At 53.3% G+C, this 15,451-nt stretch overlaps 1 protein-coding gene across 3 annotated transcripts in view; it reads left to right on the forward strand.

Moving 5' to 3' along the window:
- Positions 1 to 15,451, forward strand: part of Ttc28 (tetratricopeptide repeat domain 28) — a 433,061-nt gene that overhangs the window by 360,794 nt on the left and 56,816 nt on the right. For all 3 annotated transcript variants that reach the window (XM_076922383.1, XM_076922384.1, XM_076922385.1), the window contains 6 exons: positions 2,897 to 4,238; positions 5,324 to 5,847; positions 8,920 to 9,029; positions 10,599 to 10,728; positions 12,947 to 13,165; positions 14,815 to 14,980. In XM_076922383.1, coding sequence (XP_076778498.1) covers positions 2,897 to 4,238; positions 5,324 to 5,847; positions 8,920 to 9,029; positions 10,599 to 10,728; positions 12,947 to 13,165; positions 14,815 to 14,980 — 2,491 coding nt within the window. The remainder of the gene's footprint in view (positions 1 to 2,896; positions 4,239 to 5,323; positions 5,848 to 8,919; positions 9,030 to 10,598; positions 10,729 to 12,946; positions 13,166 to 14,814; positions 14,981 to 15,451) is intronic.

Here is a 15,451-nt window from a genome sequence, read left to right on the forward strand (position 1 = left end):
CGTGCCCATGCCGATGGCCTGGTTTTCCTCATCTGGTTTCCTCTATTTGCGTAAACACCCCAAGTCCCCCCAACTCCTAGGATATGTCAACAGCTGGGACACTGAGCTGTTTCACCCGTGAACAGTCACACAGAGGAGAACCTTACTCAGCCTGGCTGCTGTGCCAAACCACACTCTGCCTGGAGGCAGGTGGGCTAGTACAGCCAAGGGGACAGCTCCCTCCTCCCTGAGACTATCCTTCACAGGGTGAGCCTGAGGTAGGAAAGTGTCTTTCCTGTTCCCCAGACCCCGTGTTTCCTACGAGGACCTGCTTGAAAGCAGAGAGAGCATGTTGGCTCTAAAAACCCAGCTGGCTCTGATAGCAATCACTAAGAAGTACGATCGGACCGGTCACTGTGCTGTTTGTGTAAGAGCCGAGGCCCTGCTCCCAGAGAGCTCAAATGAGAACCGCCAGAGTTCCCAGCTCAGCTGGCATGGGTACCGGGTGCCATCTTAGTGGAAATACTCTCTGTCTGGTCTGCCCCAGTCCCACTGAGTTGGCCGCATGGAGTGCACTGAGCATGGCATCGTGGCCCTCGCCACAGCCTTTGAAGTAGACCTTAGTATTCCCACACAGATAGCTCATAGGTGGAGAGCCACCATGGCTCCTAACTTCTGGTCCTCTCTCACAGCCCTGCTGAGGGCCTAGCCTTGTGAGGCTTGCCTGCCTCACTAATCTTTATTTAATTCCCTCCCCATGGCCTATTGTCATGGAGGGCACCCCTGCTGACAGCCTCTCTGTAAGTCCCCATCTGAGTGGCATCCTGGAAGGGGCAGGAGGAGCCACACATTAGCCCCTCAGCGTGAGCACAGCCATTCTGCTGCGCAGCTCTCCGCTGCTTTTATGTCGCTTCAACAAAGAGAACAGCTGCCAAGAGACCACACTGTCCCCACAGAATGCCCCCAGGCTGGCAGCAGCCTGAACCCGCCAAGGGAGACACGCAGAGGGAGAGGCTGGGCCCGACGAGGCCAGCCTCCCTGCTCTTCTCAGTGTGTGGAAGCTGTAATTTTGAAAGCCCTCCTCTGGTTCTTTGTGGGGCCGGTGGAAGCTAAGGAAGCAGCAGCAGCTGTCTGGAGACCAGATCAGTTTGCTATAACCAGCAGGCAGCTTCCCTCACAAATCACTGTAACCCTGGGCGGCCATTTCCATCCAGACTGCTCCCTGCTCACAACCCAGACCCTTAGTCCAGAGTAAGAGAAAGAGACTCCCCTGCTGCCACCTTGTGCTTTAGCCACGCCATCTTGGGTGTTATTCACAAAGCAAGATATACATGTTGCTTATTGCGTTTCTTCCTTTCTTTCTGTTTTTGAGATAGTCTTATATTGCCTAAGCTGGCCTCGAACTCACAACCCTCCTGCCTATACCTCTTGGGTGCTGGGATTAAAGGCATGTCCCACTGTGGCCAGCGCTCCATGTCTCTAGGATGATTATAATCTGACTTTATTGTTTTTAAAAGGGGGGTTGGCAAAGACTTGATTTTAAAACAAAAACAAGAAAGTAAGACCTTAGACTCATTACAGGTCTGTCTGTCTGTCTATCTCCAGGACACTCAACTGAGTAGGGTGAAGGTATGCCTGTAAAACAGGACTCTTGACTTTGTCTAAAGCTGGATGTTTTCCTGATGCTGGGGTTCTTGAAAAATGGGGTTCAGCTGTCCCCAGAGGAGGCCAGCAGTAACAACAAGGCCTTGTATTTGATGGGTAGGGAGCTACATGGAGCATGCTGTGCTCGGCAGCCTTCTCTGAGAAGGCCTTTCGGTCTTTCTTCCTCTTACATCCCAAGCAGCAAGTGATCATATAGGCACCAAAAATGTTGCGGTAGACTCCAGAGGCTGTTCAGGGATCACTGAGTGCAGAGGTGTCATTAGCGGGCGGGCGGGAGCAGGGCCAGGCAGGGTTTGCACCCACAGCGATCCTGGGTTGGGCAGATCCTCCGGCCCATTTTAGAAAAGAGAAAGAAAGGTAGTATGTGATTCATTTTGTACCAGGATGGTTGTAGCCATGACACCTGAAGGCAGTTTGGGAGGACTGGCTAAAAGTGGGTCTTTAACTGCAATGTCTCCATGTTCCCACCATTAAAGGGCCCAGGGGGGCTGGTGGGGTCAGGACTCTGACCCCTCGCATGCCCACCCGGCCACTTTGTCTATCCAGCGCAGGACTGCAGGTCACTACGCTTCTACAGTCATTGCTACCATGTATATGCGACAGCTGGCGCGTTCACCAGTTTCGGGGCAACCTCATCAGTATAGGGGGCGCTCAAAGTTTTTATTTGCTAATTTAGTGTGGGTAAAATGGTTGTTTCTTCAGGGTTGGTTTATTTTGCATTTCATTGATTGTTAAGGGAAATTAGTGCCCCCCCCATTCCTCTCTGTGTGTCTCTTCAGCTGAGTTGTCTGCTGACATTAATTATTCTTTGCCTATTCGAGTAAATTGGGATCTTGATTTTTTTTTCTTTCTAAGCCAACAGTGAATTTTTACAACAATTTTTTACAGCAGCTGCTACAGTTTTTCGTATGTTTTCACATATTTTCTAGTGTGTTGTGTTTGCCCTTTAATTTTGTGTGTGTTTATTTGTAAAATATTCTCATTTTTGTCGTCAAATCTGTTGGGTTTCCCTGGTGGTTTGAAACGTGGAAAGCCATCCTTCCTCTGCTGCCCTGACAGGGCTTGACCCCGCCCATCCTCGGGCCCCGCCCATCCTCGGACCCCGCCCACCTTCAGACCCTCCCTCTGCAGCCCTGACAGGGCTTGGCCCCGCCCACCTTCAGTCTAGAGCCTTTGACTCTGAACTGCACTTACCTTAGATTGAGCTATAAATTGCACTTTCTCTAACCTGTTCTCTTCCCGGTCGTCCCAGGGATCATCCACCAGATGAAAGGCGATTACGACACAGCCCTGAAGCTCCACAAGACCCACCTGTGCATCGCCCAAGAGCTGAGCGACTATGCAGCCCAAGGCCGCGCCTACGGAAATATGGGCAATGCCTACAACGCCCTGGGCATGTACGACCAGGCTGTCAAGTACCACCGTCAAGAGCTGCAGATCTCCATGGAAGTAAACGACCGTGCCTCTCAGGCATCGACTCATGGGAACCTGGCTGTCGCCTACCAGGCCCTGGGAGCCCATGACCGGGCGCTGCAGCACTACCAGAACCACTTGAACATCGCCCGGGAGCTGAGAGACATCCAGAGCGAGGCCCGGGCTCTCAGCAACCTGGGGAACTTCCACTGCTCCAGAGGAGAGTATGTCCAGGCCGCACCCTACTACGAACAGTACCTCCGCCTAGCTCCCGACCTCCAGGACATGGAGGGAGAAGGAAAGGTCTGCCACAACCTCGGCTATGCCCACTACTGCCTCGGGAACTACCAGGAGGCCGTGAAGTACTATGAGCAGGATCTGGCTCTGGCCAAAGACCTTCATGACAAACTGAGCCAAGCAAAAGCCTATTGCAACTTGGGCCTGGCCTTCAAGGCTCTGCTGAACTTCACTAAAGCCGAGGAGTGTCAGAAGTACCTTCTGTCCCTAGCCCAGTCCCTGGATAATTCCCAGGCAAAGTTTCGAGCCCTAGGGAACCTGGGTGATATCTTTGTCTGCAAGAAGGATGTAAACGGTGCGATCAAATTCTATGAGCAGCAGCTGGGCCTGTCTCACCACGTGAAAGACCGAAGGCTGGAGGCCAGCGCCTACGCGGCGCTGGGTACCGCGTACCGGATGGTTCAGAAGTACGACAAGGCCTTGGGTTATCACACACAGGAGCTGGAGGTCTATCAGGAACTGAGCGACCTGCCGGGGGAGTGCCGGGCTCACGGGCACCTGGCGGCTGTCTACATGGCCCTTGGAAAATACACAATGGCGTTCAAGTGCTACCAGGAGCAGCTGGAGCTGGGGCGGAAGCTGAAGGAGCCGAGTCTGGAAGCCCAGGTGTACGGCAACATGGGCATCACGAAGATGAACATGAACGTGATGGAGGACGCCATTGGCTACTTTGAGCAGCAGCTGGCCATGCTGCAGCAGCTCAGCGGGAACGAGTCTGTGCTGGACAGGGGTCGGGCCTACGGCAACCTGGGGGATTGCTACGAGGCCCTGGGGGACTACGAGGAAGCCATCAAGCACTACGAACAGTACCTGTCTGTCGCCCAGAGTCTGAACCGCATGCAAGACCAAGCCAAGGCCTACCGGGGTCTAGGAAACGGACACAGGTAACTCGGAGAGGGAACGGGGCTGCGGCAGGAAGGGCAGCTGCGAGCTACAGAGCAGTCTGCTCCCCTGCCTCTCACTGAGCTTCTCGACAGGTCACTGACTCAAGCGGGTGATAGTGTTGCTGTCGTGTGTGAAAGACACCGCAGCCCAGAGAGGGCAGGTTCGTGCCTGAGTTACACCCAGGAGTCAATCCAGGGCTCAGACCTCTCGTGTAGTACACAGGGCCAGGAAGCTGGGTGCATCTGCTCAGCCAACCTTTGTGAGCCCCTCCACATTTTATAAACGTGTTTATTAGAAGAGCGTTTGGTGGCCACTGGTTACTCAGCCCCATCAGGTGACAGAGGGACAGACAGATCCTGTGCACCAGTCCTCACCCACATTGGGCACCTGCATAGCTGTCCAAACAGTACAGCAATGCCGTACATGCTAAACACATGTCCGTTTGCTGTGGAACAGGGGAAACCAAGGCTCAGGCGGTGAGATCCATGTGCCCAGACAACTGGCTCCATCTGCCACCAACAGCCATGTTCCTCCTGCTCTGTCTGTGTCTCAGCAGCACGCACAAAAGGCTGTGCCGGCCAAGGGATGCTCTCCCACAAGGGGGAGACTCAAGATAGGGCCTCCCTCAGGGGCAGGGGAATCAGCGCTCCTGGAGGGGAGGAAGGGGTCAGACTAATCGTCACCCACAGACTGCTCCAAGAAACTCAGGGTGAGCGATTTATAGCTCCTGTAAAGTGATTTCAAAAGCACCATCTAAGCAGTAGTGGAGGCTGGGAGGCCCGAGTCCCGGACCCTGCTATCATCGTGTCTATTAATATATTTTATGTTTCCTCGGGGGTGCGCGTCCCACTGAATTGTGAGCTCCTGGGAAGGTCACTAAGGGATGACTTTTGAATTGCTTTCCAGATTATGAAATTCCTCTGCATCTCACTCTAAGGGCACATGATAGATTTTTAGCTAGAGAAGGAGTTAAGAGCCTCTATAGTAAGTGACAGTGACGAATGCTTTTCATTTTCTCAGGGGCTTTAGCATGTCTGCACCTGCACAGAGTGATCTCATTGCCTCTCTGTCTGCATCCCCACAGGGCAACGGGGAGCTTGCAGCAGGCCCTTGTGTGCTTCGAGAAGAGGCTTGTGGTGGCCCATGAGCTCGGCGAGGCCTCCAATAAAGCTCAGGCCTACGGAGAGCTGGGAAGTCTCCACAGCCAGTTAGGGAATTACGAACAGGCCATCTCCTGCCTCGAACGCCAGCTGAACATTGCCAGGGACATGAAGGACCGAGCCTTGGAAAGTGACGCGGCCTGCGGCCTGGGGGGCGTCTACCAGCAGATGGGAGAGTATGACACGGCCCTGCAGTACCACCAGCTCGATCTGCAGATTGCGGAGGAGACAGACAATCCCACATGCCAGGGCCGAGCCTACGGGAACCTGGGTCTCACCTATGAGTCCCTGGGCACTTTTGAGAGGGCTGTGGTCTATCAGGAGCAGCACCTGAGCATCGCGGCACAGATGAACGACTTGGTGGCCAAGACCGTGTCCTACAGCAGCCTGGGAAGGACTCACCACGCCCTGCAGAACTATTCTCAGGCAGTCATGTACTTACAGGAAGGTAGGCAAGGCCCTGCTATCATCCCCACCAGGTGTCCCTCTGTACTTTTAAGGTGTTTCCCTTTCCTGTCCCAGCTCTCTGGACCCTAATGCCTCCCCATCTCTGGGTTCTGGTACCTGCCCCTAGCCCACTGCCCAAACAGCTGATGCCCCTTTGGTTGTCCGAGCAGCGACTGGACACATGACACATCCTCACTAGTCAGATCGTAAGATGTGAGGGCATAAAATCCCTCACCACAGACGTCTGCGTGACTGTCCACCGCAGAAACAAGCCCAACTGCCCCAGGCTGTGGTGACCTTCCAGAATATACCCAAGCATCATGGCCTAGGGTCCTCAGCTCAGGCACACCAGCTGCTGGCCCAGTGTCTCTGCCTGGGCCCTGCCCAGGCTTCTTCCAGTGTTTGCTCTAACAGTGCACAAAGTGATTTGGGCACTTCTTCCCTCCGCTGCTACAGAGTCTGTCGATTACCTGAGGTCGTCGGGGCCTTCCTACATGAGCTAGGATCTCACCTAAAGGGGTTGCCTTTCGCCTCCATACTGGGGTGTCCCTGCTCTTGAAGCCCTCAGAGATGCACAGGGTCACTGTATGTAGGGGACAGAGAGAGGTAGGTGTGCTTGCTGGTGAGAGACGTGGCTCCAAGTTTGAGGCTGGAACCCCTTTGTCAGGGCTTCCTTCCACCTGCAGCCCCTTAGGCTGGCTTGTACTTCTCACTGCAAAACTCAGACATTCCGTCTTCGCTACCTTCTGCTTTCTTACCTTTCTTACCTGACAGTGGTGAGAAGCACGTTAGCTCATTTCACACGCTCAGCATATTCTCTACACCTAGCTGCACCCCCAGCCCAAGAACTGGTCACGTCTCCCCATTTTTGCAGCTATGTCACCAAGGCTTGGAGAAGTACCGTGATTTGACCCTGACTCTTAAGTTAGTTCATTGCAGAGCAGGCTCAGCCCCTGTCTGGAGTTGTTTCTGACCTCACAGAAACTGCAGGCTTGGGGCAGCTATCCCCTCCTGTTCTCTAGCCCCAGGGGATGTCCCCAGGGTGGGAAGCAGGAGGCTGAATGGACAATTGCTACAGGCTGGCGGTGGCTCAGCACAGGCCAGCACAAGCCTGCAGTGGAGAAGTCCTGAAGCTGGAGCCACTGTCCCACCCCTCTGTGGCTCCCACTGGCCCTTAGCCTTGCTGAAATTCTCGGATTGTAACGGTCCCAGCACCTAACGGTGGCTTCCAGCTGACCATGTGAGACCCAGCATGCAGAGTTTGCAGCAGAGGCCTTACTGTTAATTCCCTTCTGAAATACTGTTTCCGGGCAGCAGCTGGCTCGGCTGGGACACTGCCACAGAATTCTATATTTGTGGAAAGCACAGCAGTTTTTTTTTTTTTTTTATTAATGTCTCTTTTGATAAGTTTCATAGTGCTCTAAAAACTTGTATTTGAAAACTCCCCATAGTGGCAGAGAGGGTTTGTGAGCCTAACTAGGTGTCTCTAGTGCACCCTGAGCAGACTCAGGACCCTGTAGAGCACCTGATGGCACTCTCCAAGACCTGCCGCAGAGGGGCAGTTGAGCTGGAAGTCCCCCCAGCTTTCCCCTGCCTGCCCCATGCAGTGGAATGCTGTGTGGGTCTGAGTCGGAACAACTTCCAGACGGTGTGGCTTGACACCAGCTAACTCCAGGGCTTCTCATCCAGTTCTTCTTACTCTGGAAACTAGCAAAGGAAGGAGGCTCAATCCAGCCCCCCTCCCCCCCCCCCCGGGGCTTTACCACAGTGCAGGAGAGCTGGCCATGTGGAGTGGAACGTGCAGGCTCCTAGAAGGTAGTTCAAGTGCGCCTTCCCAGTGGCCTGAGGACACCTTTCTTGTAGGGGACACCCTTGGAACTAAGCAAGGTCCCTCTCTCACAGAATTTGTCTTCCAAGGGGGTTGCTCAAAGAACCATACTTCTGACTCAGACCAAGGACTTGCCAGACATCTGCCCTGAAGGGTCAGTGTGGTGGGCCCTTTGAAAGTCATAAAAACCAGAGCCATCCTGGTTCTCCCAAGAACTATTGCCTTTCATGTGAATTATTTACAAATTCTTCTGTTGCCCACTGGAATGGTTTAAACTCAGAATGCTATTTCTGAGCTCTTTGAGCCATGTGTTTTGAAATGCATCATAAATTAGGAGGCAGACCCCGAGCGGCGCTGCTCACGGCAGCCGCTCAGCTGACTCAGGGCCTTTAAAAATCAGGAACCACACAGGCCGAGTGCTTGGCATCGGCTTCCTGCCCTGACTTAGATGAGAGAGGAGCCCTGGCTTGTGTGTACTGTTGAGCTGTGGGAGTCGTACGGTGGCTTGTGTGCAGGGAACACTGGGATGCAGGCAGAGTGTCAGAGACCAGCATAGTGACCGACATGATGAACTGTGGCTGTCAGACTTAGCCCCACAAAGCCCCAGAGGTGGCTGGTGTCCTGAAAACCCAAAGCTTTCTGTGAGTGAGTGACCCATCGCAGGTGCCTGTGTGGAGACCATGGAAACGAGGGCAGCCATTCAGCCTTCCAGCTCAGAGTAGCACTTTCTTTGCAACCCCCACCGAGGCACATCACAGATGGGACCCAGAGCGTGTCGGCAGCTTCAGTCACAGGAGCAGGGTCCAGCTGCGCACCGTTCAGCTTTCAAGAGACACTCATGAGCCTCTCATCAGCGCTGCCTGGATGGTGTGGGTGAGATGGAAGGGCAAGTTGTCTTAGCCTTAGTACCTGACTGTCAGGAAAAGCTTTTCCCAGGCAGAGAATCTGGGGATGTGAATGTATCAGCCAGGACTTTTCATTTGCAGAGCTAAGTGTTTTGCATCTGCGAGGGCAGCCAGGTTAGGGTACGTTGGTTTTCCTGATTCCACCTGCCCTACCAACCCATCCACTGCCAACAGCCATGACCTGGCTGGGCTCCTGCTGCTGCATCTCCTTACTTCCTGCAACACTGAAAGTGTCCTCTCCCTGGCTGCTGGTTCCCTGCAGCTTTCCTTACATGGATCAGAAGCAAAGTCGCCAGTCGGTCCCTGTCCTCTCCTCTTATGGTTCCCTGTCTGCTTTCAGGTTTAAGGCTAGCTGAGCAACTGGGTCGAAGAGAAGATGAAGCAAAAATTCGCCATGGTCTTGGTCTCTCCCTTTGGGCAAGCGGAAACTTGGAGGAGGCTCAGCACCAGGTACGCAGAGAGCTCTGTCCCAGGAGGCCAAAGCACCCACCATGTCTGTCTCAGCAGCCGTGGAGCTCTCAAGGGTGCTGGTCTGTCTAATGCACCCAGAGTCCCAGCCTGTGTAGCAAGAGAGCTGCCAAGACTCCCGCTCACCCACGGGGTAGATCTCTCAATGACTTCTCAAATTCTTGTGTTGTGCACTGTTGCCATAGTTAGTATAAAACCACATTTGTTCTTTAGTGGAGAGAGAAGATCAGGATGTGTGGCTCTTGGGCTTACTGTCCTTGGAGGTCTCTAGTTAGGGCAGAGGGGATACCCTTTCCCCCTTCCTCATAGAAAGTCCCCACTGCTGAAGAGGGGTGTGTTGTCACACTGGCTGTGGGTAGACAGGAAATGTCTTCTTCAAACTCAGCCCTTGGCCATTTGAGTGATTACTGAGACGAGTGTACCAGGAAAAGGGGATCCCTCCATGAGCAGAACGAGGCCTGTCTCCAGAGGAGCAGCCTGGGCACAGGCTGGGATGGGGTGTCAGGGTGCTGAGCTGTGAGCTTAGAGTGTTAAAGATTGGGACTGAATGTGGCTCAGGAGGGAAGAACAGAGGACTTGAGTTCAGCTCCCAGCACCCACACCGGGCAGCTCACAGCTGCCTACAACTACTCCGTCTAGGGTACCCAACAGCTTCTTCTGGCTTCCACAATCACCTGCAGACATGTGTGCAAGTGGACACCCATGCACACCAATAAAAATTTGATTTAAAAAGTAAAAAAGTATTAAAGGCAATGAAAAGAATTAATGCTGTCATTTCCTATGTACAAGAATCAAAGTTTTTAATCAATGCAGCAATTTACAGTTTTGAAAGTACTTCTGCTCCCTGAGTTATTCCTCAAACTCCTCAGGAAGACGGAAGAAGCTTTATCAACAGAGAAGAAACAGGCTATGTCCTGGCCAGAGTCCGACCGTGCTGAGTGGCAGAGCCAGGAGTGTCTCCATCTGCTCTTCTGTTCCAGGATCCTGGCTCTGTGCTTCCAGCCTGTATAAATGTGGGGCTTCAGGGGCAGGGTACCCCAGGGAAATGTCAGCTGTCTGGTCCTCAAGGGACCCATATGACTGAAACCAGCCCCATGGAGATAAGCAAAACCTGGTTTTGAGGACCATGTTTGGGCTCTGTGACACTGGGCCACCGACAATCTCACTGCCCAGCCTGGTCCATCTCCAGTGTACCCAAGGCCTGGGGTGGGGCATGGGGAGGCAGTTACTCTTGTCTGGTGACAGAAGTAGAAGATTTTCATTGCTTTAATCAAAACCAACTCCTGTCTGTGTCGATAATTGATTTTAAAATGGCCTTCAGACCACAAGTCCTAATCTTTCATATTCCCTCATCCATCAAAGACTGGTCGAGTAAACTCCAGTTAACTGGGGCTGAGTTAACTGATTTCTCCAGATCCACAAGGACCTGCCTGGCGGTTGTCCTTTGGACCCTTTTAAAGGCAATTTCTGGTTTGAGCAAGCACTGTCTTGCATCTATGAACTGCTGGGTGTTGGTTGGGGACGTTGGGTGACAATCTCTGTCCCTTTCAGCTTTACAGGGCTTCAGCGTTGTTTGAAACGATCCGGCACGAGGCCCAGCTGAGCACCGACTACAAGCTCTCCCTGTTCGACCTGCAAACATCATCCTACCAGGCCTTGCAGAGGGTGCTCGTCAGCCTAGGTGAGAGCAGTGGGCGTTTGCAAGTGTGCCTGTGCACACAACGCCCATGGTTTGGTAATGAGAGATGATTGGCCGTCAGTGCAGACCGTGAGGCCACAGCCTGCGATTAAACGGTCACTTGTTCATTCAGCAAAGATGGACAGAGCTATGGGGGCAAGTGCCAGTCCCAGTGAGCTCCGTGAGCATGCTCTCAGCTGGTTCCACCAGATGTCACGCACATAGGTGGATGAATCCACTGTGACACGACTGGCTTAACCACAGGAGAGCAATTTAGATACTGAGAGAACAGAGCAAGTGTCCCTTCCCCACAGACCCCCTGCACCAGGTGTCCCTTCCCCACAGACCCCCTGCACCAGGTGTCCCTTCCCCACAGACCCCCTGCACCAGGTGTCCCTTCCCCACAGACCCCCTGCACCAGGTGTCCCTTCCCCACAGACCCCCTGCACCAGGTGTCCCTTCCCCACAGACCCCCTGCACCAGGTGTCCCTTCCCCACAGACCCCCTGCTCAGGTGTCCCTCCCCCACAGACTACCCCCTGCTCAGGTGTCCCTCCCCCACAGAGCAGCCCCTGCTCCAGGTGTCCCTCCCCCACAGACTACCCCCTGCTCAGGTGTCCCTCCCCCACAGAGCAGCCCCTGCTCCAGGTGTCCCTCAACCACAAGCCCCATTCTCTGCTCCAGGTGTCCCTCCTCCACAGACCACCCCCTTCTCCAGGTGTCCCTCCCCCACAGACTGCCTGCACCAGGTGTCCCTCCTCCACAGACCACCCCCTGCTCAGGTGTCCCTCCCCCACAGAGCCCCCCCTCCAGGTGTCCCTCCACCAACATGTGCTTCAAGCCTCACTCAGGCTATGTGGTGAGATGACACCAGCCACTTCTTCTGTCTCCTCAGGCATGCATTCTTGCTGCCGATTGCTCTGTGGGCCTATGTCCCAGGCTGTGCCACACGCAGTCAGGGCTCTTCCCCACCCCACCCCCAGCCTGCATATTGAAAGGCAGCAGGGCAGTCCACAGCCACCCTGCCCTGGGCTTCAGTGTCCACAGTGTCCCATTCTTGGCTCTTCCGTTGCCTGCCACGTCCAGGAAGATGTTTGTATGCATTGCTTTTGCTATGACAAAGCACCCGAGAAAAGTGAATCACAGAGGATGTATTAGGGTTTATGATTTTAGGGATGCAGTTCACATTTGGGGGGGGGTGGCATGGCAATGAGCAAGCAGGAGGCAGCTAGTCACCTTACACCATAGTCCTAAAGCAGAGAGACGTGAATGCTGGCCCTCAGCTGTCTGTCAAAAGAAAAACCCTTCTAGACGCACCCAGAGCTGGCGCCTAGGTGATCCCCAAACCAGCCAAGGTGGCAGTGAAGACAGACATCACAGCATTCATGCTTCGAGTTGGGCATTTGAGGCCTTTCTACCCAGCTTTCCCTCCCAGGCGTCTAATGCTCAGGTTTCCTGTTAAGCATGGGCTGGATCTTGCCTGGGTTTTCCTTTATTACCTATTATGATCACACTGTTAAAGCTGTCCAGCACTTTGGGGATAGTTTTCCAGTGTGTGCAGAAACCGTTCCTGCTGTTCCAGTTAATAAGTTAACAGAGTGAAGAAGGGTATTTGCACGCACTCACATAAACGCCTTCTTTGTAAGGCTGCCTGAACAGCAGGGGGTAAAGCCTCTGTAGGCACTGGAGCTGTGGCTTGGTCTCCCAGCCCCAGCCTTGTCTCCTTGGCCCTTGCTCTGGCCACAGTTCCATGTTGGTGTTTATCCTGAAGTCTGTCCTCTGCAGTGCCTCTCTCACATGGCTTCAAGTTGTCACGAATCAGCTTCCTGGCAGCAGGGACAGGTGTGCTCAGCCCTAAGAGGAGGCGGGGCTAACAGACAGACTGAAAGGTTGCAGGAAAGCCTGGGGAAGCAGCAGCCTAGGATCTACCGGGAACTCAGAAGCTTCAGCCCTTGCCCAGTGGGATGATAGGAACACAGAGTGCCAGAGGCTCTCAGCTCTAATGGCAGCAAAGGCACCTCCCTTGTAATAAATAACACCCAACATCTCCACAGTCAGGACCTCACTGACTACTGAGCTCAGTGGGCAGCTATCAGAATCCCTCTTTCTGGAAGTGTACCCAAAATTCTACCACAGCTGGCAAAGAGGCCGTGGGTCTCCTCCAGATCAGATGGATGCCTAGCTGCTCCCTGAGTGAGCACACCCGTCCCTCTGTCTCCTAGGCCACCATGATGAAGCCCTGGCAGTAGCAGAAAGGGGCCGGACGAGAGCATTTGCTGACCTGCTGGTGGAAAGACAGACCGGACAACAGGACTCCGACCCCTACTCGCCCATCACCATCGATCAGATCTTAGAGATGGTTAATGCCCAGCGGGGACTAGTGCTGTACTACTCTCTGGCCGCAGGCTACCTCTACAGCTGGCTGCTTGCTCCTGGAGCAGGTAAGGTCTCTGTGGAAGCACAGGAAGTGAGGAGGTGGAGGAAGGCTGAGGGGGTTGCTGAGGGTCGCACGGGTCAGATGAAGGAAAGCCTTATCAGCAATGGATATCCATGGTGGGGCATCCTACTAATAAAGTAGCCTGAGGAGGCGTATCTCCTTATCACCAGATGAGAACACATCCAACATGGGAGCCCAAGAGAAGGGCAAAGTGGCACGGATGTGTAGGCAGCTGCTCACCAGCTATGAGTGATTTGATCATTGTGACCCCTGGTAAGGTTACATACCAAAGCAATGATGACTCTCGTGGTTTATAAGTAAATTGTAAGCTTGAATTTCTGGGTTTAACAGAATCAATTTGGTTTTTGTTGGTCGTGTTGGTGGGAGTTTCTTTGGTTTTTGTTTGTTTGTTTGTTTGTTTGTTTATTTTACTAGTTCTATCAAAAAATCTGTTTTAGAAGTGAAAATCATCTTTGGTTAAATCAGCACTAAGCATGCAGGATGTAATAGTTTCCCTGAATACAAAACTACTAATTGGCTGCGGGGCCATATTTTTTTTGCATAATAAAATGCTGATGGCTTCACCATGCTGGGGACACACCAGATCCAATTAGAGTTTATTGACTGGAGAAGCCAGTCTTATAATTGGGAATCTTGGAAAACGGGCTTCTTGCTTATCTGTAAAAAGTTCAGCTGCCAGGGAGACATGACACGCCTCTTCCCTCTATCTGCAGTAGAGGGGAAGGGGTGCCTGCTCTGTGTCAGCAGGACCATCTCCCCTCCCCCCCCCCACACACAGCCATGCTCACTTGGACTTCCCACAAACAGCATCCTCCATCTTCCCCCTTACCTCCTTTGCTGGGTTTAAGATGCGATTTTCCTGCACTAATGAGCGATGTCCACACCCCTGTCCCTAAGAGGGGCTCACACAGTGTGGACGGAGTTGGCAGCCAGCAAATGTCAGGTGCCACCTCTGTGGCAGCTGCATTGTTGGGGACATGCCTGACAGGTGGCATGCCCAGACCACGTGACAATGAGCCTTGTGTAACGAGGCGCCTCTTGTGCCCTTTTCTCTCTCTGTCATTAATGAGACTGAAGCTCTTGCCAGGGCTGTGGTCCAATCAGAGGACCAGCACACCCCATTGCCATATGAGGACGTGGCCCAAGCTTATTGCCAGGAAGCCACTGTGGGCCACCTCCATTTCCCAGGCCATCTTTTCCCTCCCTTAAACCATTAGTGGTCATTGACCAGTTGGTTTTGTTTTAGAATGGATACATGCTTGTTGTGGTCTGCTTTTATGAATAAAAGGTCTTTGGTGACAGCTTCCACTTGGCTGGTCCCGGGTTTGCTCAGGGTTCCAGTCCCTTCAAGGGTTTGATCTGGACACTTACATGCAGATCACGAAGCAGGACTCCCCAGAGCATCATTCCAAAAGTGCACAGAAAGCAATCCACATCTGGGGCTTCTGCGTGTGTCATCAGAAGTCTGCCTGTGTCTTGGTTGTGTGCGCCGTGAGCAGGCATGGCCCCCCGTTCAGGAAACCTGAAACCCCAGGATCCCAGCGTACTTGGCAAAGAAGCCACACGGCACCGTGTTCCCCCTCCTGCCTTTTCCCAACCATTCATGACCTTGCTATGTCTACCTTGTTGCAGGGATCCTGAAGTTTCACGAACATTACTTGGGTGATAATTCGGTGGAAAGTTCCAGTGATTTCCAAGCTGGCAGCAGTGCAACGTTGCCCGTAGCAACCAGCTCTACACTGGAGCAGCACATCGCCAGCGTCCGAGAGGCCCTGGGGGTGGAGTCTTACTACTCCAGGTAGGAGGCTGTGCCTAGTTCATCCGTGTTCCATTCCATTTGGGGTGGGGTTTGATGGGAGATTTTGGAGCAGGAAATAGTAGAAGAAACCTTGTGGGAATCTCAGGTGCTTGGTCTCTGCAGTAGACAGCCAAGGGTCTGCCATGTGTGGGCAGTCTCTCTCCTCTTTTATTATAGTCCCCTGAGCTGGGAAGGACCTCCTCAGAGATGTGGGTCCCCTCAGCAGGATGTGGCAGCGACTGTAAGCATGGCTGTGCAGGTAACATGGCAGCCAACTTAAACAGAAGCTGCGTTAGCCTATAGACAGTACACTGAGCTTGTGCTGTGGCTGACTGACAGAACCTGTACAGATCTGCATGTTAGAGGGCTGAAAGGAAGAGGGTTGGCCTCCCAGACATCAGGGCTGGGGACAGAGGCAGCTTTCTACAAAGGGTGTGAGAGGAGTGAGTTTATTACAATGCTGGATTAGCT

The sequence above is a fragment of the Arvicanthis niloticus genome, chromosome 24 (assembly GCF_011762505.2).
Source record: "Arvicanthis niloticus isolate mArvNil1 chromosome 24, mArvNil1.pat.X, whole genome shotgun sequence".
In the NCBI taxonomy this organism is placed as follows: domain Eukaryota; kingdom Metazoa; phylum Chordata; class Mammalia; order Rodentia; family Muridae; genus Arvicanthis; species Arvicanthis niloticus.